The 26127-nt window shown below is 38.8% G+C and overlaps 1 protein-coding gene and 1 long non-coding RNA gene across 3 annotated transcripts; both read right to left on the bottom strand.

Moving 5' to 3' along the window:
- Positions 1-17699: 17699 nt before the first annotated feature.
- LOC113013350 (uncharacterized) lies at positions 17700-22719 on the bottom strand. Of its 2 annotated transcripts, none has more exons than XM_026154182.1 (4): positions 22568-22719; positions 22350-22442; positions 18268-18609; positions 17700-18029 (listed from the first exon to the last, which is right to left on the bottom strand). In XM_026154182.1, the coding sequence occupies exons 2-4, from the start codon at positions 22423-22425 to the stop codon at positions 17836-17838; spliced, it is 612 nt and encodes a 203-aa protein (XP_026009967.1). In that variant the 5' UTR covers positions 22426-22442; positions 22568-22719; the 3' UTR covers positions 17700-17835. The 2 variants fall into 2 exon arrangements, with proteins under 2 accessions (XP_026009967.1, XP_026009975.1); XM_026154190.1 differs by having other exon boundaries at positions 17700-18035; positions 18268-18600.
- A 2285-nt stretch (positions 22720-25004) lies between these two features.
- On the bottom strand, positions 25005-25750 carry LOC113013347 (uncharacterized). The gene is made up of 3 exons (XR_003270816.1): positions 25721-25750; positions 25523-25645; positions 25005-25392 (listed from the first exon to the last, which is right to left on the bottom strand). It is a non-coding gene; the product is annotated as an uncharacterized LOC113013347 (long non-coding RNA).
- Between the last annotated feature and the right edge of the window lie 377 nt (positions 25751-26127).

Raw genomic sequence — 26127 nt, 5'->3', positions numbered from 1 at the left:
TAATTACATGAAAGTGAGCTGACAATTGAAGACAAAACAGTTGAAGAACAACTGTTTTTATTAAATTATTCACTCACTCAAAAAAATATTGACAATTTTGTTCTGTCTATTTTTGTCAAAAAAAGTAAGACCCCCCATTTTTCAAACCCATCCAATGGGCTGGTTCAGGCTGTATTTTTGGCTCTCCTACCATAGAGTGTAGCCTAACCTATCTAGCGTGTGTGTGTGTGTGTGTGTGTGTGTGTGTGTGTGTGTGTGTGTGTGTGTGTGTAGATATTAGATACTAGATAATGTAGATACTAGATAATCTGTAACAATTCAAATACATTATTATTATTATTTTTATAAAATCTAAAATATATATAAAATAAAATATTTTATAAACAACAGATAATGATTTAAACTGACAATTATTTTTAAAATTAGGCAGTTTGTTGGTATGGTGAGCAGGAACATCAGAGATCAAATAATTATGCAAAACAATGCAAAGTTTCATTTTGTCTTGTTTCCTGTGTCTCTCCTCTGTCAGTCTGAATGCTGAACTTACTGATAATAACCTGGAACTGCAGCAGGACTCACAGCTCAGTTATGAACCCACTGAACACAAATCATTGGATTATTTGGAAGAAGTCGCCCTCTACGATTTCTGTAGAACAAAAACAACAAGAAGCATGGCAGAAACTGACAGATCAACTGTAAGTCCACAATTCTGACCTCCGTCATTCTTCTCATCCTCCTTCCCTCCACTTTGTCCTCTTGGTTGACCTGCAGGAGAGAAACAGGTGTGAGGTGTCAGCTGTCAGGTAGGTGATGAGTGAAGAACAGAACAGAATCCATTTCCTCTTCAAACTGCTGTCAGACATTATCTACTGCACTCTGATCACATCACTCAGACCAGCTGCTTTCTACAAAGTCTCATCAACAACATCTTTAGAAACAAACATCAACAACCAGGAAACAGCTCAACTTCACACTCACCTTCTTCTTTTACCTTCAGGTTGATGCTCTTCAAAAGCTGAGGTCTCTGTCTGTTGTATCCAGCATAACATTCATATATTCCAGCGTCGTTCATGGTGACATTTTTGAGAATCATAGAAAAGTTTCCATTCTTTATCTCTGGATCTTTCAGCTCCACTCGACCTTTAAATGATTCATGCTGTTTGTCTTTGTGAATGTGTTCATCGCTGAAGTAGAACACATAATACTCTGACTGCAGGTCAGGCTTTTGCCAGCTTATCATTATGTTAGCATCACTGGGGCCATAGCACTCCAGAGTTACATCCTTTGCTTGTTTGACTGTTAGCTCTAAAATAAGAAGAAAACAGGTCAGTCATAAAGATAATATGCATCCAATAATTCAAACACGCTTATTATTGTCCTTCAAATATCAGAAACTCAAGTTTTTAAAGTTTTTATTTTTGTGTAAAGTCTGTGATTTTTAAATTGTTTATAAAGTCTATAAACGAATTAACAAAGCTTTACTGTGATACATTCACACGCAGATAAGTTTACACATCCAGTATGTTAAAGTATGAACTTCAGCGGGTTTTGAGAGTCTAAATTCAGAGTTTATTTATTTATAACCTTTTTAACATTTGTATACTGCAGTGTGGGTTTTGTTGAGCTAAAATGGGTAAAATGGCTTCACATACTTTGTGGAAAAGCCCAGAGTCTGTACAAAATGCTAACAAAAGGTATACAAACCTGTTTGTACTTCTCAGTCACATTCAGGGTGTTTAATACAGAAATTTGTTGATGTTTGTGTACCAGACAGCGATGGCATGTTATTCATTTCATAGTTTATTTCTAAAGGACCTGTACATAAGGCCAGACAGTTGAGAGGCTGTGTCTGATGTACTGAACCTGTTCTGTATATTAGCATTTGAATTTACCTACAATTAAATGTTTTTTCTTGCACGATTTATGAAAAACAAAACACAGACTCTTAAAATCTTCTCATCATTTATAATCAGAATATTTATGTGTATTAATGTGTGTGAATGTGTGTGTGAATGGGTGAATGACTGAATGTAGTGTAAAGCGCTTTGGAGTCCTATGGACTAGAAAAGCACTATACAAATGCAGGCCATTTACCATTTATTATTCTAATTGATGGTAAAAAAATAAAAATAAATAAAAAAAATATTAAGATACACTTTCTTTTGATGGAATAAAAAGGAAGTCGATGTTCAAGAAGAGGTAATGTCAGCTTCCACTTTTGACCAAAAAAAAACAAGTGGACTCCTGTTCCCTGTCAGAAAGTTCACTTGAATTTAACTCAACTGTTATGTGGAACAGAAAAGATCTTTAAGATTTATTCAAACAGGTAAACATATCTTACCTTCACAATCCAGACGTCCCAGGAAACATGAGACGAAAAACACAGTTAAAGCCGTTTTTAACATGATTTCCTTTCTTATCTCCCACAGCTTCATTGTTGGTAGTTTCCTGGATAAAAAAAGAATAATAAGGAATATACAGATGCTGTTTAAAGCTATTTAATTAGTTACCAACGTAAAAAACCGAATCGTCCTGTATTCAGAGAAAATATTACGTGTTTCGTATTGAGCTGAAAAGGAACACAGTTTGTCCCGGACTTCAGCTACAATGAAAAAGACACAAAGCTGGAGTTTTTCTGTGTCTTTATGCTGCACAGCTGCCTCTTCTTCTCTCATTCTCTCCCCCTCCCTCTCCTGTTGTACGGTGGCCCCGAGAGACAAAGCACGTACAAACTTCAAAACACGTACGAACTCCAAAAACCACATACAAAATCCAAAACACATGCAAACTCAAAAGTTGCTAGGCCGGGGGGGGGGGGGGTTTCAATGGTCACTCGAGCCGGCTAGAACAGCGGACTCCCGGCTTCATCGTTTTCAGACCCCTGTGGTCTTTCGCTACTCAGGTTAAACATGATATATAAATCACTTTGATAACTTAAAAATGCAATTGTTTGGCTTTTTTCGATGTTTCATTTGTTCCAGAGTAAATCAGATTGCCTGAGATCAAAGTTATTAGATTGGAATAGATTAAATAGAACTTAATTAATCCATCGGGTGGGCTCCTCCAGGATTTTCACACAGCTGAATAAACGTCAAACAGAAAACTGATTAAACAGAAGTGTGAGACCAGTGTCCTGTTATATTTGAGATAGCGAGGCGCAGATGGCTGAGTTTATTAAACTCCACCGAGACAGCGGTGACGCAAATCTGAGGGCTAGACTGTCCCATTTCACAGCCTTACACTTCCGGCCTTCTCGGTCTTCGAAGGACCCGGCCGACGTAGACCGCGAAGGCCTACATTTTTGCAACAAACTTCCCGTTTATTTTGCAAAATCGAGCTCAACACTGCCCCTAGCGTCCTGGAGCACTTCCGTTGTGTTTTTGAGTTTGCATGTGTTTTGGAATTTGTATGTGCTTCTGACTTTGTACGCATTTAGGAGTTTGTATGTGCTTTGTCTCTAGGGGCCACCCTACTGTTGCTACTTCAATCATGAAACTGATCAATGATCAGCTGATCGTCTCTCTTGTTTGTTTGTTTATCACCCACTTTGCGCCAAAAAGAAGAAACCAGCGGATGTCGCGCTAAACAACAGCAGCACGTTTATGTCACGGTTCTGGGTCCGTTGGACCCAGTATTTTGAGTTTATTATGTTTTGGTTTATTTTTGCATTATGGATTGTTTTCTGATATTCTGGTGTTTTGTTTATTATTATCATTATGGATCTGTTTCTGTTATTCTTGGTGAGGGATCAGTTCTTAGGTTTTGGGTTCTCATGTGAATTGCAGTTTCTGTTCAGTGTCTAGTCTCTCAGTGTCATGTCTGCATCTGGTTTAGTAATTCTTGTTTCCTGTCTTATTGTGAAAGTCAATTGTCGTGTCCAAATTCATGGGCTGCATCCTCCTGAGGCCGCATTTGTAGACCGATTACGTCACAGCGACGCGCCGAAGGCTGTCCAAATTCGTAGACTCCTCCGAATGCAGCCGACAAATGCGTCCTCCTTTTCCCCGAATTTGAAGGATGGGTCGGGTGTATCCTTCGTGGCCTACCATATCCCAGAATTCATAGCGCGGCCCAGCCAAACTCCAGTTTCCAACAATGGCGGCCGCTACTAAGTTTTAAAATTACTCCTACTAATCTTTCTGGGTCAGAAAATAAACTTTTAACATATTTTCAGGCGAGAAAGTAGCTGTGTAAACATCAAATATCAGCTCGGTTTATCAGGATATCGCATATTTGCAAAAGTGCTTCGACGTTTTCGGAGACGTCTGCTACCCACCAGCTCGACAGCCAGCCAGGAGCTCGAGGTTACTGATGCGGCCGAGAACGGCACAACTCCCGGCACATCATTTTCAGATCACCGCGGACTTTCGCTACTCGGGTTAAACGTAAGATATAAGTCACTTAGACAACCTAAAAATGTTATTGTTTGGCTTTTTTCAGTGTTTTGTTTGTTCGTGAGTAAATCGGTTTGGCTGAGATTAAAGTTATTAGATTAGATAAAATAAAACTTTATTAACCCCCCGGGTGGGTTCCTCCTTGGTTTTTACACAGCTGACTAAACGTCAAACAGAAAACTGATTAAACAGAAGTGTGAGACAGTCGAGAATTTATGCCAGTGTCCTGTTATATTTTAGATAGCAAGGAGCAGACGGCTGAGTTTATTAAACTCCACCGAGACAGCGGTGACGCTAATCAGAAGGCTAGACCGTCCAATTTCACGGCCGTTTACTTCCGGCCTACCCGAACTTCTGAGGACCCGGCCCACGTAGACCGCGAAGGCCAGGTCCTCAGGAGGATGCAGCCCATGAATTTGGACACGACCTTTGTCTTATGTTAGTGTGTGCAGCTTAGCTCCCCCGTCTCATTAGCCCTGATCTCCCCCAGCTGTGTCTCCCTTCTGTTGCCCATTCCCTCATTACTACCCTGTGTATTTAAGCCCTGTGTTTTCCCATGCTCGGTGTCGCGTCGTACCCTCAGATCCTGCCTGTGTGTTGCTTTGATTTCTGTATTCATGGAACTTCACGTTTGGTTTTCATGTCAGCAATAAAGCTGAGGTTCTGATTTACGATTCTGTGTTCGAGTCCTGTGCTTGGATCCTCCTCTCTGCACACAGAGCCCTGACAGTTTAAGCTTGATCAGCTGTTGTTAGAATTTATTTAACCCTTTAAAACCGGTCAGAGCGGGCAAGCTCCGTTTTGCGTAACTATTTTTAAATCCCTGTAGAACTGCAACCACGTAAGCTAGTACAATAATTTTTTTTGCATATAAAACCAGAGGAGTTGTACTTACATCTTATACCATCAGCTCATCCTAGGTCACGGTTTCCTTCCACATGTAGCTTTGCAAAAACTGCATAAAAAGCAAGAGTCTCATATAATATTTATTGGTTGTTTGTTTATTTATTAATTCATTCATTTATGTTCGTGTTGCTGTGTGTGTTTCTGTGTTGTTCACAGCATTAGAGTTCAGCTTTGATTGCAATTTGTTTGTAGGATTGTTCAATTGTGTTTCCTAACATGTTAGCATAGTTACTGTGTGCAAAGAATTAATATATATGTTGTTCCATGGTTTACTGGCTATACCCCCTGTTTCTGGTCTATTTGTTAGTTTAGTTTAACTGGTGGTTTCTTTAATTGGATGTAATTGTTATTCGTTTTTGGTTTTCGTTTCAATTAATAAGTGCTGTATTGGAATGATATTTTTATTACCGTTTGTTTTCTCTTTCCTATTACTTGGTGTTCCTAATGTGTTTAAGCAGATCTCCTCCCACCTGTTTCCATTTGACCATTATCCTTTTTTTTTTGTATTATTTTTGAATTACAACATTTTTGAAATTTGACCTTTTATGCACTGTCCAATAAAGGCTTGATTTAAATTTGCAGCAAAATGTGTCACATAAAACCCTAGGGAATGATGTCCATAAAATTTGAAGCAGAAATATTATTTCAGTGACAGGACATAGGCGCCAATCACTTTGTGTCAGGTTGAAAATGACAAATTATCGGTATTAATGTTGTTTTAAAAGTTATTCAGCAGTTCTAAGGGAATGTTTGGGATGTAGTATGTTGCATGTAACACCTCTGGATGATTTCCAGCAAGTTTGAAACAGAAATATTGTTTCAGTGATAAGTTATAAGCCACAATCACTTTTTGGCAGGTTGAAAATGACATCTTATTAGTATTAATGTTATTTTAAAAGTTTTTCAGCAGTTCTTGAAGAGTGTTTGGGATATGATGTATCCACACACCTGAATCAAATGAATGGCTTGTTATCAGGCCTTTGCCAAACATGATGGCATGCTGAAGAGATCAAACCATTTGATTCAGGTGTGTGGGAACAAGGATGCATCTAAATGCTGCAGGACGGTAGCTCTCGAGGACCGGGATTGGGCACCCCTGCCCTTTAACATCACCACTGCTGTCAGTATAAAATGTGGTGATTACCTCGTCCTTTATAGAATCCCTGTTCTTCCACTTATCCAATCACAGTCACTGAGGGGCTGGAGTCTACTCCAGAGGCAGAGTACCTGGACAGGTCACAAAATAAATACCTATAAGGAAGTCTAGAAAAATAGAACATTTTTAGTTATTTTACAGGCCTATTGTATAAATTTTATTGCAAACCCTTTTAAAAATAAAATTGTATAAAGATTTGGTGATACTCAATTCTTGTCCCGTTTATTTTGAACTCTTTCTTAGTGATTTTCTTTTGCTGGGAGTTTATATGAGTAGGCCTCAGTGGCTGCTGTTTTTAATCACTACAGAAATCAAATGCTAGACGTTTACTCACTAAAAATGAAGCTCAGGAAGAAAATGCAAACTCCACACAGAAAGGCCAGATGGTAGATTTAAAGTCAGGGCCTTCTTCCTGTGAGTCAACAATGCTAAGCACCGCACCACCAGCTGGCCTATGAAGATAATTACATTCTTTACCTTAGCATCAAACAGGTTAAAAGCAGTGTCAGGCTGTAAGCAGGTGAGTCTCATGGCCAAGGCCATGAACACTTGTGTAAATGTTATATTTTTGTCTTTTATTCACCCCTCGAAGGTAGAGGGATAATCAGTAAGCAGTTCCACAGTTAAAGATGTCATGTTTAGATTTTGTGTAGATACTGATAATTTCAGCCAATTCTGCTCCAATCATAAGGGTAAAGATAATAAAACAGGCATTTTTAGTATGCAGTGGTCATAGGCCAAAGGTCAAGGGTCAGACATCACCATAATGTAATAACATCATAAAACTGCATGTTTCAGTTTAATTATTGCCCTTCAGATGGAGCTCTGAGTGCTCTAGTTATTATTTTACATGTACAGTTCAGATGCTTGGTGATAGTTTCATTATACCAAGACACTACACTACAAAGATTTAAAATGACAGTAACAAACTATTTTAAGAACTAAGACGGCCCATGAAAGAGGTTAAATAAACAGAATTGTATTTTAAAAAGAAATACTTAACAAAATATCATAACTCAAAAAAATGACCGGCCCAAATGAGAGGCAGCTCCACGTATACAGTAACTCAATCGGAGGGAGAGCCTTCAGTTTTCAAGAGCATAAAAGACTGGAAAAAAATGTTTTTGTAATTCAGATGTTTGTAAAAAGAAAACTGGTAGCTTTGCATGAATCACAGTTCAAAATAACCCTTCGTTATCTGCCTTGGAGCAGCCCCGTAGTTTATTCTTTTTGAAACAAGCTTTTTTTTTTTTTTTTTAGCTCCTTCATATTTAAGGCAACTTTCACTAAAGGCTGCTCCTCAAAAACAGAAGGATTGGAGAGCAGGTGGGTGGAGTTTCTCTGCCCAAAATGTCCATATTAGCTGATGTGGGGGACCAAAACTGAGAGTCGAGCAAAGCTTCGAGCCGTGAGCCAGCAGTGTTGTTTGGCTCACAAACACTGACCCCATTATGTGAAACTTTGAAAACACAACAAAAAGATCTTTTATTATTAATACTTTATTGAGGTGACTTTTGTTGTGATTTGGCGCTATATAAATAAAATTGAATTGAATTGAATTGAATTATTTATCCAGGTAAAAATGGGTATCCCTGGAATGTCCCTCCTGCATTTTGACTTGATGGACTAACAGTTAGTCCATCAAGTCACCAGTTAGTCACTAACTGGTGTTGTTCTGTCCATACGTCATCTTGTCTCTCCTCACAGGGACATTTAGCATCATAGAAGCACATGTAACACACTGTCCTGTTAATTAGTAACCAATACCCTGATAATTGTCTGTAACTGAACCTGTGATAAATTAAATCCTTAATTTTCCATCTTCTGGTTAATTGATCTGTCTGCCCCCGGGTAATAAACAGATCAACCAGTGGTGAGCAGGGATTGGACAAGGAGGGTGATGATGTCACCACAGAATCTCACAGAGCAGTTACGAACTGAATCAAACCCAGTGCCGTGTGTTTATCAGCAGTTTCCACTTTCTTTTACATGTTTTCTGAACCAGTTCATAAACTTTCGACTCTAGATTTCTTATCTGTTCTCAAGAAGACTTTGTCATGTTCCATGATCAAGTCCCATACTTGTTTATATCAAGGGTGTCGAACTCCAGGCCCCGAGGGTCGGTGTCCTGCAGGTTTTAGATCTCTCCCTGGGTCAACACACCTGAATCAAATGATTAGTACATTACCAGGCCTCTGGAGATCTTCAAGACCTGTTGAGGAGTTCTGCCATTTAAATCAGCTGCCCAACAATAGATCTAAAACCTGCAGGACACCGGGCCTGGAGTTTGACACCTGTGGTTTATATGTATAGCTCCTTCCATTAGTGTGTGGTTGTGTGTGCACCCCTCTTTGCTGTTTGTTGTTAGATGAGAGCAATAGTGTTTGTAAATCATGAATTGCAAACACTTATCCACATTTTTGGTATTGGTTTAAATACAACAATCTATAATTCTTATTGTTCTTGAGCAAAAAAATATTAAAAACCATTTTTTCTGGTGATACTCCCATACGTGAGAGAACTGCAAGGTCACCACACCAGTGCTGTGAAAGTGATCAGTCTGGAGAATCGTCTTTCCTTAGTTCTAACCTCACAACTAAAGTGTGCAGTTTGCATTATTTGTGCTCAAACGGACTCCAGTCCACCAGCACCACCTGTGGCAAACTGCCTTACAACCAGATTAACTTGTAACGCATCTGCACCTGGCTTTGTCACCACATTTTAATACCCATGTCATGCACAATACATTTGTAACTTTCATTCTTGTTTCTTGCAAATAAGCAGTAATTTCTTCAGTTATCTCACATCAATAGGAAACAACATGTCAAATCGAACACATGGCATTTTAGAGAGTACTATTTTGGTTGTGTTATCATGTTCTGTTGGAATAGATTGTGTTTGTTTTTGCTTAGGAAACAAACTCAATTTTAAATGCCTCTGAAAGGATGGAGTAGTGTATTTTTCCTTCCTTCTTCTTTTTCTTCCTCAAAAAAAAACTTTTAAAGAAAACTAGTCAGTTAGTAGTCACAGTTAATAATCCTTCACATTATGGTATTATGATCGTGATTTTCTGTTTGCTTCAGATAGTTCCAAAAGTAGTCCCAATGTTTATCTTTGTCTTCTGCATCATTTTTAAGTTTATTGAGCATGGACTCATAGGAAGCAGTCTCTGCCATTGCTCTGATCCCATCTTTCAGCTCAGGACATACTGTAGTATTCCAGTGCCTGAGGATAACCCTCAATGCAGTTACTAGTCCAACCATAACAACAGTAAAAATATTTTTATGAATTTTTGGGATATGAAAGTGGTCTCCTAACAAACACAATCCAGGAGTTAAGGGCAATTCTAATCCTGACCAACCTTTTAGAAGTGTGACAACTTCCTTCCAAAAAGGAGCTACAAGGGAACATTCCCAAAAACAATTTAAGAAAGTCCCCACCTCAATTTTGCATTTCCAACAAAGATTGTCAGGTATATGCTTCACAGGGCTATGTGTTTCTTATGTTTCTTATGTGTAACTATAGTAACCTGGGACACTGGAACACTTTGGGCAAATATAGATAATTAATTAACACAGCTGGAGAGAATTGGTAGTCTGCTCCACTTCACCACTATAATGGGTTTGTTGTTGTTTGGAGCTCGACATGGCAGTGTTGTGTTCTGTTCAGACTCAGATGTGATGATCTTCTGGTCTGAGAAGAGGAAACAAAGAGGCAGGAGTGATTCTACTTTCAGGCTTTTATTAAAAAAAAACATAATTTAATGGATATAGTCTCTTCAAAAGAGCTGCTGTAACAGGCCACACGCTGTAACAACAGGTTATGCTTGCAAATGTTGTCAATTCTGACAGAAAATAATACTAAAAGGAATTAATATTACTGCTATTTGTACAATTACTTTTAGAGGCGCTTGAGTATCCCCAAAAAGCATCTAAACTCGCCTATGCAGAACGGTTAAAGGTTTCAGATTATAACTGTTCACTTCTAAAGCAGCCAATCAGAATAGAGAGAACCCCCCCCCCCCCCCCAAAAAAAAAAAAAGACCACTGAACTCCACAAAAGTGCTGCTGGCCCTGTGCTGGCCAAAAACAGTTTCAGTTTCAGAGTTCAAATAAACAGAATTCTAATAAAAAATACTTAACAAAATATCATAACTTAACAAAATGACCTGCCCAAATGACAGGCTGCTCCACGTATACAGTAACTCAATCGGAGGCAGAGCCTTCAGTTTTCAGGCCCCTCTTATATGGAACCAGCTTCCAGTTTGGATTCAGGAGACAACACTATCTCTACTTTTAAGATTAGGCTTAAAACCTTTTGCTAAAGCATATAGTTAGGGCTGGACCAGGGATTCCCATTGTTATAAACAGTGTTGTTGTTAATGTATGTTGCACCCCGGAACCTTCAGAGGTTTTTCAGGGTTCTCCCTGCCGGAATGTTATGTGTGGGACAGTTTCCTGTATGTATGCGACTAGCTGTGGTTGTTTCTAAAAGTGGTCAGTAAACGTCCTAAAACTGGCACTTGAGTTTCCGAGCATTTTTATCCTGAGGTTATAACACCCATGATGCATTGAGTTATTTTTCTTCAGTCGCTATGTGTTAATAGACCTCGCTGTACTATATCATACTTGTTATTAATTTCTGGATCTTTCCATAGTCTGTCTTTTATCCTGTCTTCCTTCTCTTACCCAGCAGATGGCCGTACCTCCCTGAGTCTTGTTCTGCTGAAGGTTTCTTCCTATTAAAAGGGTTTGTTTGGTTTTTCTTTATTATTCTAAGGTCCACCCTAAAACCACATTGACAATAGCTAAACTTAATGTAGAAGGAAGATAGAAACCAGAGTATTTGAATTGTGTGGTTGCATGCAGCCATCACACACACAAACAGGCTAAGACAGGTTTTCACTTTGCCTCAGTGACAGTCTGGAATCTGTTTATTCATGCAGCGGGATCACACACACATTTATGTGCCACGCATTAGTGTTTTATTTTTTCTGCATCTGTTTCAGATCAGATTAAAGCTGCATGCTGAAAAAAAAGCTAACGTGTTGCAAAACCCTCACTGCAGCTGTTGGGAGGGGTCATACAAAAAGTGAAGTAATCAAAGAAAACTGTTCAAAGCAGTACAATGGATAGCACGTGTCTACTGTCACTGATATGTAAGTCCACACTTTGTTTTTAAGATTAGAAAATATTTGTATATATTTTATACATGCTGATATAACATATTTAGTTCTCAAATACTCCTTTTAGTGTTTGTTTTGCCAAGGTTTTGGAGCTCAAAAGGCGTGACAAGCAACAAGAGAAAATATTAAGGGTGTTTTTCATGGTTCCTACAACACTTTTATTTATTTACTTACTCAGGTTACTTAAAACTATGAATACATAACTAAAAAAACTTGTTAAAACAGTTTTATCGGTGCCTGTTTCTTTTTGTTTTAGTTTCAGCGCAACTCAGTTGTTCATTATATGTTCATCAAAAGGAGGAAGAGCAAAATGTCAAGAACATAAAAGACTGGAAAAAAACATTTTTGGTATTTCAGGTGTTTGTAAAAGAAAAACTGGTAGATGTAAAGTTTTAAGGTGTGAAAAGGAAGGTTTTCTGTCTGTTCTCTTTCCATTGCATATATCCAGTCTGCTGCTTGCTACTTCATCTGCTCAGCCTGCTAAAAGATCATCATGAAAACATCACTGCACATCTGGACTCTTTTTTTTTTTGGTCTCAGTTGTGAAATGTCAAACTAACACATCTGCCTTTCTTTGTAGTTCTGATCTCACTGTTGAGCTGCACAACAAACCAAGGTCAGCAAATTTCTCGTCTTATAGTTTAAAGAATTTATTTTTATTCTTGGACTCTACTAGAGTAACTTTGCATTAATCACAGTTCAAAACTAATCCTTCTTTATTTGCCTTGGAGCAGCCCTTTAGTTTATTCTCTCTCTGAAACAAGCTTTCTTTTTTTTATAGCTCCTCCCCATTTAAGCCAACTGTCACTAAATGGCTGCTCATCACAAAAACAGAAGGTTTTAACAGCATGTTGTGGCTGTAGACCCTAGAAAAATAACTATATGTCCTACTGACGCTGTCCACCGATATTGTGACTGGCATGTTCAGTTCTTTTTCAGTTCAGTTCAGTTCCTGGATGGAGATTACTGAAACTAAGTGTAAAAACTTAAGGGGCAAACATGCTTGCCTCTGGAAAAAACAAATAAATAAAAAAATGACACAGAGTGGAGACCCAGGAGGGAAGAACATCCAGACTTCTGATTGTTTCTATTGCTGACACATCCACCAATTGTGCTTTTTTTTCTTCATTTCAATAACATGTAAAGTTCAAGAATTTGTCATTCACCATTTTTTACATTAATTAATAATTGTGTTAAATTTTGGTTACAATTACTGATTGTATGATTACGATTTTTGCAATGAGTGTAAAAAAAAGTAGTCATATTTATAAAATAGGAAAATGGGAAAACATTTGAAATGAGCTACAGTGACCATTTTCTTTGAGACCACATTATGGAAAAAGAAAACTTCAAGAAGAAAGACCTATATGAGACAAACCTGCAACTGACAGCATTTACTGAATAGATAAAAGTATAATTATTGATTATGATAGAATACACAGACAGCAAAAATATGAAAACTGAGGAGCACTCAAAGCTGGTCACTGAAAACGTATGCAATATCATGTATTTTCAACGGGAGGCCAAAATATTACAAATTATTTTAAGTGTAACTGGCAGAGTTGCTGTGTTGGAATGGATGTGAGATTTTTACCCCAAAACAAGGCTGCAGAGTTCATTTTGATTTAGTTTTAGTGAAAGTTGATTCACATCATACCCTCTCCTTCACAGCTCGTCTGACTGTGAGTCCCAGCAGCTCCCAGCAGCTCTGTTTAAAGATACATTTGTGTCTCTCAGCTGTGAGGAGGACGACAGCTCTGCTGGATGGACTCTGAGGAGAAACACAAGCAAACAACAGAGGACTCAGTGTGGAATAAATTGGGGAAAAGCATCTGATTCCAACTGTAACATCACTGGTGTTCTCCCATGGGACAGTGGAGTTTACTGGTGTGAGTCCAGAGAGGGTCCCATCAGTAACATGGTTAACCTGACAGTCACTGGTAAGCTGAGTGTGTGGAGTTAGTGTTGATGAAGCTGTGTGTAAATGGATGAAATGCTGTAGTTTGTCTCTGTGTTGAGGTGGATCAGTGATCCTGCAGAGTCCTGTCCTCCCTGTGATGGAGGGAGATGACGTCACTCTGCTCTGTAAAACAAAGACCACTCCCTCCAACCTCCCAGCTGCTTTCTATAAAGATGGCTCCCTCATCAGGAAGCAGCCTACAGGTCACATGACCATCCAGCATGTTTCCAGGTCTGATGAAGGCCTCTACAAGTGTGACATCAGCGGTCATGGAGAGTCTCCATCCAGCTGGATCACTGTCACAGGTGAGGAGCTTCACTCTGATTTCACCTCTTATTTCATCCACATATTCACCTGAACAGGTGGGATTCTCTCTGCAGGTAAAACTCCAATTATCCACTGAGCTCTCTCCTGCATTTTGACTTTACAACAATGGGCTAACTGGTGTTGTTCTGTCTATACTGACCTATTAATTAGTAATCAATATCTGCCTCCAGTGATAAACACATCCACCAGTGGTGAGCAGGGATTGGACAAGGAGGTTGATGATGTCACCCCAGAGCATCACAGAGCAGTTATGAACTGAATCAAACCAGCGCTGTGTGTTTATCAGCTGTTTCCACTTTGCTTTTGTTTACATGTTTTCTGAACCAGATCATAAACTTTTGACTCTACATGTATCATCTGTTCTCAGGAAGACTTTGTCATGTTCCACGATCATGTCCCAAATTTGTTTAAATCTTTAGCTCCTCCCATTAGTGTGTCTGGTTGTGTGTGCACCGCTCTTTGCTGTTTGTTCTTAGATGAAATCAATAGTTTTTGTAAATAAAACACTTAACCATTGTACATTCTGAGTGTTTTGCACAAGGTCAAGTAGGAGTCAGAAGACAGCTATATTATTTTTTTATTTGTTTTGATTTAAAAATTGTTTCCCCTCTTTTTCATTGTTTAGGAGTAGCGGTGGGCCAAGCAAGGCTGTTTATCCATCTTTAGCTTAAACCTATAGGAAAGAATATGTCAAGTCACACACATGATATTTTAGAGAGTAATATTTTGCTTATGTTATCATGTTCTGTTGGCATAGACTGCTTCTGTTTTTGCTTGGGAAATAAATTAAATTTTAAATGCCTCTAAAATGATGGGGTATTGAATTTTTTTGTTTGTTTAACTATAGTCACCTGGGACACTTTGGGCAAATATAGATGATTAAGTAAAGACTGTGACTGGATAGAAGAACATGAATGACTGACGTATGCCAACTGTGATTTTTGCCTTTTCTCAATTTGTGTGATCACATTGAAGGTCCTCACATAATTTAGCTTCCAGGTGGGAACACAGCTCTTCTAATCAAGTTTAAACTGAAGTAACAAACACACCAAGTCTTTGGAAGTCTTGGATCTTTTTGAAAGTAAAAGTTAATAAATTATTGAATGCTTCTCATTGCTAAATTAGAGGGAGGGAAACATGACTCCCTCCAACGCTATAAACTCACTGAGACATCTTTCAGGAGCAGATTCAGGAGCACACAAAAAAACACATGAAACATATTTTTGATCTTTGAGTTCCAAAGCCTGAGTTTAACAGAGAATCACAAGAAACATTGGAGAGAAAAAAAAAGATGAACTATTCCGAGATCTCGCAAAAGGTTCATTACAAAATAAATAAGGAATAAAGATCATTGAAACAGGCCTCAAACTCCAAATTGTGCTGTACCAAACAAATTCTAAAAAGCTCCACAAGATGGCACTCCAACACAAGGAATGAAATTATACCTGCTCAGGCAGGTCAGCGATCAGGTCCTCCAACTAACCTCTGTGCACCAGGAATACAGCTCCATAACTCCTCTGCTTAACAGTCACACAATTCAATGTTCCTGTTTTTGTATCCAGCTGTGAGGTCAGTTTTAACATTTTGGCAATCAGCCGTTTAATCTGTTTCACACCTACACACATAAATTCATTTGGGATTTTCATAATAAAATTATCTGTGTTAGCCATTGTGTTTTTATTGTACTCTTTATTAGTTTACTCTAATCTGTATTTGTGACTGAAAGGACCTGAGGCACATAACACTGCAGGCACGTGAATATTTTATGTACAGCTTTCCAGCAGCCTCCAGTGCAGCACAGCTCAGCATCCTGCTCCAATAGGGCGGCATGATTACATGATGGAGGTCACCTGTGTGGGTCACCCTGCAGCTGAGCCACAAACCACCACAGTAAATTAACTTAATTGATAAAGCATACCAAAAAAAAACTTTTATCAAATCTTACTTCAAATTACAAAAATTTGATGGCCTTTTCATTTAAGCACCTCCCACTAACACACCCACTGTTCCCAGCACTGCTGAAGCCACCAGGCTTGAAACAAAGCTCCAGCACACAGGAACATAGGTTTACATGGGTTTTCTGTTATTCATGTAATAACTGTTTGTAGATGCAGAGGGTTCATTCACACATCTACTTCCTAAACATTGCAATTTTCTTTGGATTGATTCCAGATCAGACTAAAGCTGCACACACTGATTTGAGAGGTCAGAGTTTTCTTTTCCTCTCAAGGCTCATTTCACTCTGTGATCAATAAAGTTATTGTTATTGTCTTTCTGCTAAGGACTGAAAAAGAAATACAAAACACTGATACATCTTAAAACTTTATTTATAAAAACATGTTTCTAAACAAACAAACAAAACACTTTTGATTTGGGGCAAACAGTCACTATTTCTACTCCTTAGTCATTCACTCACATGTATTCTGTGTTGTTTATACTGACTTTCATTCGTCTTCTCACCAGTGCATAACTCCACTTGCTTCCTGCTCTCACTACAGATCACAGTGTTTGCAAAGTCATTTCACAGCATTCTTCTGAATTTACAATTAGCTTGAATTACAGAGAAATAATAAGGTAGTGCACGCTGGTAAAGACACTGACAGAATGTTTTGTTGATCCAAAAACCAACAACACCACTAACAGCAAAAACTGAAAGACCAACTATGAGTCCAACAGATCTGCCGTTTAGGGTTGGGCGATTGGACGAATACATCGACTATCCCATCGTCGATAGTTTTTACAAGGGCGATTTATTTATTTGCCCATGAGTAAGTTTGCTAATAATGATGGAGCTAACAGAAGCAGTCAACAGAAAAATAAAATCAAAGTGCTGTTTTAACAGGACCCTCTTTCATCTGCGAGCAAATGCTCAGAGTGCGCCCAAATGCAACGAGTCATTTACTTAAATTCATAACAGAGAGGCAGTAGCCTCAGAAAAAAACATTTGGATGGTGGACACGTACATGCTCATGCATCCAAACTGGCTACTTTTTTTGGCAATTAGTTCGTGTTTGGACTTTTTCTGTGTTGTAAATGCACAAATCAGACTGTGCATGATTACAGACGTGTCAGAATTAATAGGCTGGGTTTGAAAACGATGTGTCGGGAGTTTGCTGTTCTTGCCAGCTCTAGTGACCCTTGAACCCCGGTGAGCTATCAGGCTGTTGGGTAACAGACATTTAATGTGTGATGTCTTGATAAACCGAGCAGATATTTGAAGTTTACACAGCTACATTCTTGCCTGAAAATACCTTAAAAGTTTATTTTGTGACCCAGAAAGAGTAATAAGAGTTATATTAAAACTAAGTAGCTGCAAACCATTTTGGGAAACTGGGCCGTGCTATGAATTCTGGGATATGGTGGGTCACGCCCATCAAAAAGTCTGCGCATGCGCGAATGTATCATTCATCGTTGGTTATTGGACTTACGATTGCCGGTTGGAAATTTTTTACATATCACCCAACCCTAATACTATTCTCTCCCCCATCCTCCTCCTCAGAACATCTGTCACTCTGAGTGTTAAACGTAATGTTAAAAACCTGGAACAGCAGCAGGACTCACAGGTCAGCTATTAAGACATTTGCTGTCCTTGTTCAGAAGGAGACTGGTACTTTGAATTCCTACATTTTCTGTAGATCACAAAACCAACAACAGCAACAACAAGAAGCACAGCAGAAATTGACAGACCAACGATCAGTCCAACAGATCCACTCTTCTCTCCTTCATCCTCCTTCCCTCCATCCTCTCTGTGTCCTCCTGTCTGACCTGCAGGTGAGAAACAGGTGTGAGGTGTCTGTGAGTCCACTGTTGGACCAACATCAGTCACTCTGAATGTTGAACTGGCTATTCATGAATCTGAAACAAGCAGCAGGACTCACAGTTCAGTTTGGAAGCCACTGATGGAATTTCAAAGCCCCTGATCGTCAGGGGGCTGGTAATCTTGATTTTGTCTACGTCTACATGTTCTGTAGATAAAAACAGCACCAACACCAACAATAACAACAAGCACAGCAAGAACTGACAGACCAACGATCAGTCCAACAGAACCACTCTTCTCTCCTTCATCCTTCTTCCCTCCATCTCCACTTTGTCCTGTCTGATCTGCAGCTGAGAAACAGGTGTGAGGTGTCAGCTGTCAGGTAGGTGATGAGTGAAGAACAGAACAGAATCCATTTCCTCTTCAAACTGCTGTCAGACATTATCTACTGCACTCTGATCACATCACTCAGACCAGCTGCTTTCTACAAAGTCTCATCAACAACATCTTTAGAAACAAACATCAACAACCAGGAAGCAGCTTCACCTCTGATCACACACACACTCAACTCTACTCACTCACCTGGAGGATCAACTGTCAGGCTGGTGCTGTTCAAAATTTGAACTGGCTGATTGTTGTATGCTGCATAACATTCATATGTTCCAGAATCGTTCAAGGTGACATTCTGGAGAATCACTGAGAAGTTTCCATTCGTCATCCATTTTGAATCCTTCAGCTCCACCCGACCTTTAAACAAGTCATTCTGGAGGTCTTTCTGAAAATGACCATCTTTTAAGTAAATGACATAATTATCTGTCTGCAGGTCAGGTTTGGTCCACCTTAACATTATTTCAGTAGCATCACTGGGGCCGTAACACTCCAGAGTGGCATTTTCTCCTCGTCTGACTTTGACCTCCTTTTGGCCTACAGAAGGAAAAGATGAGAAAAAAAAGGAAGAAAAATCAGTAACACAGTTCTAACAAACTATTTAATTTCAATGCAATAATTCAAGCAGTCTTCTCACTTTAAACTGAACGTACCACAAAAAGGATGATAAGATGATGGAAAAAGAAAAATATGTATGAGAGTTGATAAGTGAATAACGAAGCTTTACTTGCTTTACTTTACTTTTAAAGCAGTGATGATATATGTTTCTGTCTTTAGATGATGAAAAAAATGTCTAACCTTTAAAAACGAATGTTTTGCTTTAAATCTAGAGACATTTTTGAAAATTAACTTTAAACATGTTGCTGATTTAAATAAATATAAAATGCATATTAAAAATGGTCTACACATAAATGTACCTTTTAATCAGAATCAGAATCAGAATACTTTATTGATCCCTGGGGGAAATTATTTTTTTGTTACAGTGCTCCATAAAGTCATAAAGTCAAAGTCACAGTCATAGTGCTTTCAGGTGTTTTCACAGATACAGGATGGAGCCATGACATCAAGTTAAAATTCGGTTTGTTGAACAGTGCTCGCCTAAACGGAACCATGTGATTTATGAACCATAATGAGATTAACATTTGTTTGAGTTTAAAAAAAAATCAAACAAATGTTAAAAAAAAAAAAAAATTCTACATGAATAAATCATTTCATGTCTCAGAAATGAAAAACCATTATAACAGTGATTCTCAGTGTTTACAAATTTACAAAAGTTTGTGTTTTTTCCATTGTTTAAGCACTGCTTCCAGCCAAGAGTGATGCCATAAATCCCCTATAGCTGCAGAAAAGGCTAACATTGTTGTCTTTTTACAAAAAAAACAGCTGACTATGAGAGGTTTTTGGACCAATTTTGTGTTCTCCATTCTTTAAGCACCGGTTTGAGCACCGTTTAAGCACCGGCACCATTTCAAAAGTACCGGTTTGGCACCGGTATCGGATAAAACCTAAACAATACCCATCCCTAGTTAAAATACTGATATCCAGTGTAAATGTTACAGTACCATCTATGAACTATTAATTGGATTGTTTCACAGATCAGTTTCATGAGACTCGCAGTTTGTAGAGAGTTTTAAGCAGAAGCTGCCCCCACGTGAAAAGTCTGTATGTTTGACTGAGTCCATGTAGTGGTCTCTTCTATTCACGGATTGTAATAAATGTAGATGTAGCCACTGTGATGCACCCATTTGCTTTTAATGTGTTTTTTTTTGTTTTGCTTTTGTTTTTTTGTTTGTTTTTTTACTAATAATTGTATTAAAAACAAAGTTCCTCTTGCTTGAAAATCCAGGAAGGACTAATAAAATAATGTCTGCACAGATTTGAATCCCTGACAGGATGAATATCAAACAGCTCAATAATGAAGGGAAGTTTATAAAATGTATTTATATTCACAAGCACAAGTCACAAAGTGCTATACAACAACAAAAACACAACATCAATAGAGAATGCAGCAAATGCCCTACCTATGGAAACAGCGACATCTGCAATACCATAGAACAAGCATAAGCTTTAGTTAACACCTTTGTGTACAGTGGAGAGCCAACAGCCAAGTAGTCATTTCTCTTAAGGTCCCATTATATTCACTGCAGTAGACACCAGCGTGCTGAGCAAAAACAGCAATGAACATTATTGTCTGGAGTCACACCCACGATGTGACCACCATCTCAGCCCACAACACCTACAGTCAGTTTGGATTTCTGGACTCATGTGGGTTCTCATCACCATTCTGTTTTGACTCTTTTAATCCGGGTGACACTGATGGGTGTGAGGGTGTCCGCACAGCGTAAATCACCACACTGCCTGTTATTTCTGCATGTTTCTAAATCGTTGCTTGGGGGTTTTGTTTCTAGGATTCATGGTGGTGTAGTCTTATCTCTTTGAAGAGAACCAGATAGTAGGAATACTCAGGATCGAATACTTGGAAAGACCAACTGAAAGCAGCTGCAGTAAAGGTCTGGCAGGGCATTAAAAAGGAGGAAACCCAGCATGTGGTGATGTCCATGGGTTCAAGACTTCAGGCTGTCATTACCAGCAAAGTGTTTTCAACCAAGTATTAGAAATGAACATTTTACTGACAGTTATTTAATTTGTCCAATTACCTTTGAGCCCCTGAAAAGAAAGGAACGTGTTAAAATATGCTTTAGTTCCTCACATGTTTATGCATCTCTTATGTACCTTTCTGTTTAACTACCTGAATTAAAGCTGAAAGTCTGCACTTCAACTGCGCCTGAGTCATGTCATTTAAAATTCATTCTGGTAATGTACAAAACCAAAATTAGAAACAAGTTGTCTCTGTCCACATAATCATGGATCTAACTGTATTGCAGTCAGTTTGCAACCTGCTTCAGCTACAGGACCAGAACATGTCTGTTTATTTCTCCTAACTCTTGTTCTGTAACTTTTATTTGGTTGTTTGGTTTCTTGGTTTCACTGTGGTGTACTCTCAACAACTCTTTTTGAAGAGAAATAGATGGCTTGGATATTAGAGAAAAGATATTGGGAAGTTCACATGTTCCCACTCTAATAATACAAGATAAGCGATGTCTCAATATGTAGCTGGTGGAATGACATGCCAGTTTGCTACTTGTTTCACCTACAAGAGCAGACTGGTGTTAAGACTTTCCTGAGCCCTAAGAAAAACAGACTCTACCTGTGAATAGTGGTGTCTCAAAAAATATAGTTTTAGAAAAATTAGAGGCAAAAATCCACAGAAATTACAACATGGGATGTGTAACATGTGTACAATAACATCAAGCAGGCCTATGAAGTGATAGCCCACCCCCACCTTGGACAAGCTGATCATCTCCATCCCTCCCTGCACCCCTCTTAGGAAACAAACCCCTCCAAGCACCCGGGTCATTAAAACAGGACTGTTTTGAACATCTTTGAACAGCCGGACCTGGAGACCTGCACTCAGTCTGTTACTTACATTTTTTTAAATTAAGATTATTTGCAGTCTGTGTTTTTAAGGCATTACTGAAAGCACTGTGAATAAAAACAGGCAGGTAGAAAATAATTAATTTGATAGATTTATAACACTATATTAATATTATTTATATTCCATCAAAACAGCAATAAATAAAACTGACTGGTGTTTAGCATGCACTCTGGTTTTTGTTTGTTTTTTAAGCATCTCCGTCTGTGGAAAATTAGCGCTGATAACACTAGTGATAATACACACTTCCTTTTTCACTTAGAAATATACACACAAAAGTATAACTACATACACTTCACTGTGATATATTAAAAAAAACTATTTTGGATAAATGCATTTATTACTCTGTCTTCCTATACCCACATATTGTAACTGCCTGCTGGCCTCTTATGGCAAATGGCTGAAATGTAAATAAATCACGTGGCGATGGTGAAGAAGGGACTTTCTTCTAGGGTGGAGCATTGGTCTTTGATTTTATATCGATGGTAAATGGCCTGTATTTCTATATTTCTAGCTAAAAAGTTGCTTTGCGGTAATGTAGTCACTCAGCTCTAAAACAAATCTACTGTTAAGTTTAAGTTAAAATTCCACTTTTAAACTTATTTTATTCAGCAGCTGCGCCATTGGAAGTGAAAGTGAAACCACGACTTGAATTAGACTTTGACTTAGAAGTTGTGACTTTCACCATTACAGAGTTACATCGATCCACGAACTGTTACAGTAACTATATAAACCTCCCAACTCCGCACATTACAAGGATAGCAGATGTTTAAACCCAGGTTACCTTCACAGTCAAGATGTCCCAGCAGATAGAAGATAAATACTCCCGTCAGGACAGTCAATGGTCGTAACGCCGCCATTACAGTCGAAAGGGACTCTATAACAAATGTTACCGAAAGTTAACGTGTTTGTTTTGATATTTACAATGGAGCATTACCGATGCTACACGTCGCTGACAAATCAATACGCCAGGTGATAAGCGGGCTTCACTAATGCGGTTACCTGAAAGAAAGAAGCAGAAATTTCATCGGGGCGCTGGTCATCCAGGATCAACTTTCACGAGAAACATCGGACTCAACTCAACTCTGCTTTCTTCTTCTTCTCACTTCTTCTTCCGAGAATGGGAAGTTTGATATTGTGGCGTGTTGGGGGAGCGGCTAGTTCTCTCCCATCATGCCTTGGGACTGCTGTTTGGATGTTCTTGTTTTGTTGTTTATGGTTACACTACTTTTAACTGTTTTCTTGAATGTTGTGTTTGTACTGCGGTTCAAAGGCACTTACAGTGTTGTTTTATAGAATGAATGCAACCGTGGGTGAGTTCTGTTATGCTGTTGATGACCCTCGAAGCACAGTGTAGCATCAGAGTGTGTTGTAATAAAGAGCGCCTCCTATCAGCTTGGGGTTGAATAACAATCTCTCTCTGTGAGGTTCTTTGTAAAGATTTCCCTGCATTCCACAATATGTTTATGGCGTTTTGACGGTGTGTCGAGCCTCCGAAACACTGCTCCGAAGCCTGGTTTGAAACGCCCACAACTCACGTCATCACGACTAAACAGGACTAAACCCCTGGATTTATTGTGATTCATCATTGTGAGGCGGCAGGATCATTTTTTGTAATCAGTAATTACTGAATTAATCTTTTTCATGCAACTGCTTCTGTTTTCACACAGACACACATACACACACGCACACACAATTGCACTTTACACACCACTGCCTTTGTAATGCAGATGCTGCTCTACAAACAATTCTTACTCTCAAGAATTTTCCTCACGCAGAAAGTAATCCTCAGTATCCTGCCTGAATGACTACCATCTCATCGCCCTGACATCATCATGAAGTGTTCCGAGAGACTTGTCATGGCACACGTGAAAAGCAACCTCCCCTGCTCACTGGATCCGCTGCAGTTTGCATACTGGCCAAACAGGTCGACCGAGGATGCTTCACTTCTCTCTCTCCCACCTGGACAAGAAAAACAGTTATGTCAGAATGCTGTTCATAGACTTTAGCATTCAACACCATTATCCCCCAAAAACTGTTTAACAAACTCAGCAAGCTGGAACTGAGCACCTCTCTCTGCAACTGGATACTAGATTTTCTGTCAAGGTGTCCTCAGTCCATCCGAATCGCTGACAACATCTCCAGCACCATCAGGGTGAGCACAGGAGCTCCTCAGGGCTCATGTAAATCTGTAAATCTCTCCCTTCTGGTTGACCTTTTAACTTCTGGAGTTTAAATTTCAGAAGCTCTTACACAAATTTGGCATCCATTCATTATCCGTTATCAAGAACAGCTTATGCTCCACTGCACAACAAACTCAAAAATAAAAACACAGTACTAACCATTCAGCACACCTCCATCACTCATGTCACACACACAATCAATACTCATTCACGATGTCTCTAATTGTTCTCCTCACTAAATCCAAAATGTTTACATTACCTGAGCCAGTATGTAACTACCAATCCACTCCAAGTGTGCTGATTAATTAAGTGTATTTACCCCAAGTGTTCCTGACACACACTTTATGATTGTCTCACATGACTGAAATTACACCAATGAAATATTAAAAGGCACTACTCATTCATTTCAGATGATTTTCAAATTTATTTAATAAGCAAAAACAGACATTGTGCTGAATGCCAAACATTAGTGTATAAACTTTTCATGAATACATAATTTCTTGTTATTGAATCTATTTAATTTGAAAATCATCCTGAACAAAAGTAGTGGTGATTTTTAAAATTTAATTTTCATAATTGGACATTTCATCAAGCTGAAAATAAATACACAGGGACATTTTATTTAGGTAACAGTTTATTTGCAAGAAGCAAGAACAGAAGAACATTATTGTGCATGAAGGAAGTGTCATGATAGAGCCAGGTGCCGGTGTGTCACGAGTTAATCCCGTCGTAGACTGTGAAACGTTGCCACAGGCGGTACTAGTGGATTGCAACGATTGGAAGTCAAAATTTTAAAAAAGCTACTCCTACTGCTGCAAAGTATCATAATAATTGATTCGATTCCGATTCACAAGGTCCCAAATCGATTTGATCCCTGATTTCAACTCAATTTGATTCTATTTGAATCTGGGAAATTTTTGCCTCACACAGTCAGAAATATTATATTTCTGATCACCTATGAGTAAGTACATATCCATATTTTTATATCTATAAAATCAAAGCTGACACTTTATCAGAGGTGTAAGCATCACAGCAGATGTCTTTGTGTCAAAGTAACTGAGGATAAAACACAGAAAAACATGAAGGAGACGGAAAAAAAACAGCTTTGTGTTTACGTCTTTGTGTGGAATCCATTTATCTGATTTACTGTTTTTGCTGTTTGGTGGTTTTGGAATGACAGCTTTAACCTGAGATTCTGGCAAAATACATTTATATTTAAAAATGATTCAGGATTTTAATGAATCAATAACAAGTTATTCAAGCTAGAATCGATTTTAATTGGAAAATTGATAATTGAAACCCCACCCCTATTGCAAAGAACCCAGAATTTGGTTAAACATTTACAATTCATGATTTACAAAGACTTTTTCAAAATCCTTTATCCTAACAATGAACAGCAACGATGGGTGCATTAACACCCATATACAATCTAATCAGAAGAGCCAAACGTAAATAAATATGGAACAGAGTTGCAGTCAAAAGTTTATGAACTGGATCAGAGAACAAAAGCAAAGTGGAAACAGTTGATAAAAACACAGAAATAGATTAGCACGAGCCATAAGGTGACATCATTAACCTCCTTGCCCAAATCCTGCTCACCATTGGTGGATCTGGTTATCATCTGGGGGCAGGCAGCTCAGTTACCTAAAATTGGAATAGAAAGGATTTAACTTTATCATGGTTTCAGTTAGAGACAGCTCATAATCATCAGGTTGTTAATAACTGATTGACAGGTCAGTGTGTTGCCCATGGCTGTGTGATGTTAGAGATTCACCTTGAGGAGAGTGGAGATGTACTATGGACAGAACAACAAACACCAGGTAGCCCATCAGAGTAAACTCAAAATGCAGGAGGGATATTGCGGGGGGCGGAGCTCCAGATGTAATTTGAGGTTTTTCTGCAGAGAGAATCCCACATGTTCAGGTTAATGTGTGGATGAAAGAAGAGGTGAAATCAGAGTGAAGCTCCTCACCTGTGACAGTGATCCAGCTGGATGGAGACTCTCCATGACCGCTGATGTCACACTTGTAGAGGCCTTCATCAGACCTGGAAACATGCTGGATGGTCATGTGACCTGTAATCTTGTTTCCAATGAAGATGCCATTTTTAAAGAAAGCAGCTGTGAGGTTGGAGGGAGTGGTCTTTGTTTTACAGAGCAGAGTGACGTCATCTCCCTCCATCACAGGGAGGACAGGACTCTGCAGGATCACTGATTTATCTGAGCACAGAGACAAACTACAGCATTTCATCCATTTACACACAGCTTCATCAACACTAACTCCACACACTCAGCTTACCAGCGACTGTCAGGTTAACCATGTTACTGATGGGACCCTCTCTGGACTCACACCAGTAAACTCCACTTTCAAGTGGGTCAAT

Source organism: Astatotilapia calliptera, chromosome 3 (assembly GCF_900246225.1).
Source record: "Astatotilapia calliptera chromosome 3, fAstCal1.2, whole genome shotgun sequence".
NCBI classification, from domain to species: Eukaryota; Metazoa; Chordata; class Actinopteri; order Cichliformes; family Cichlidae; genus Astatotilapia; species Astatotilapia calliptera.
This window is presented reverse-complemented; position numbering and strand designations above follow the sequence as displayed.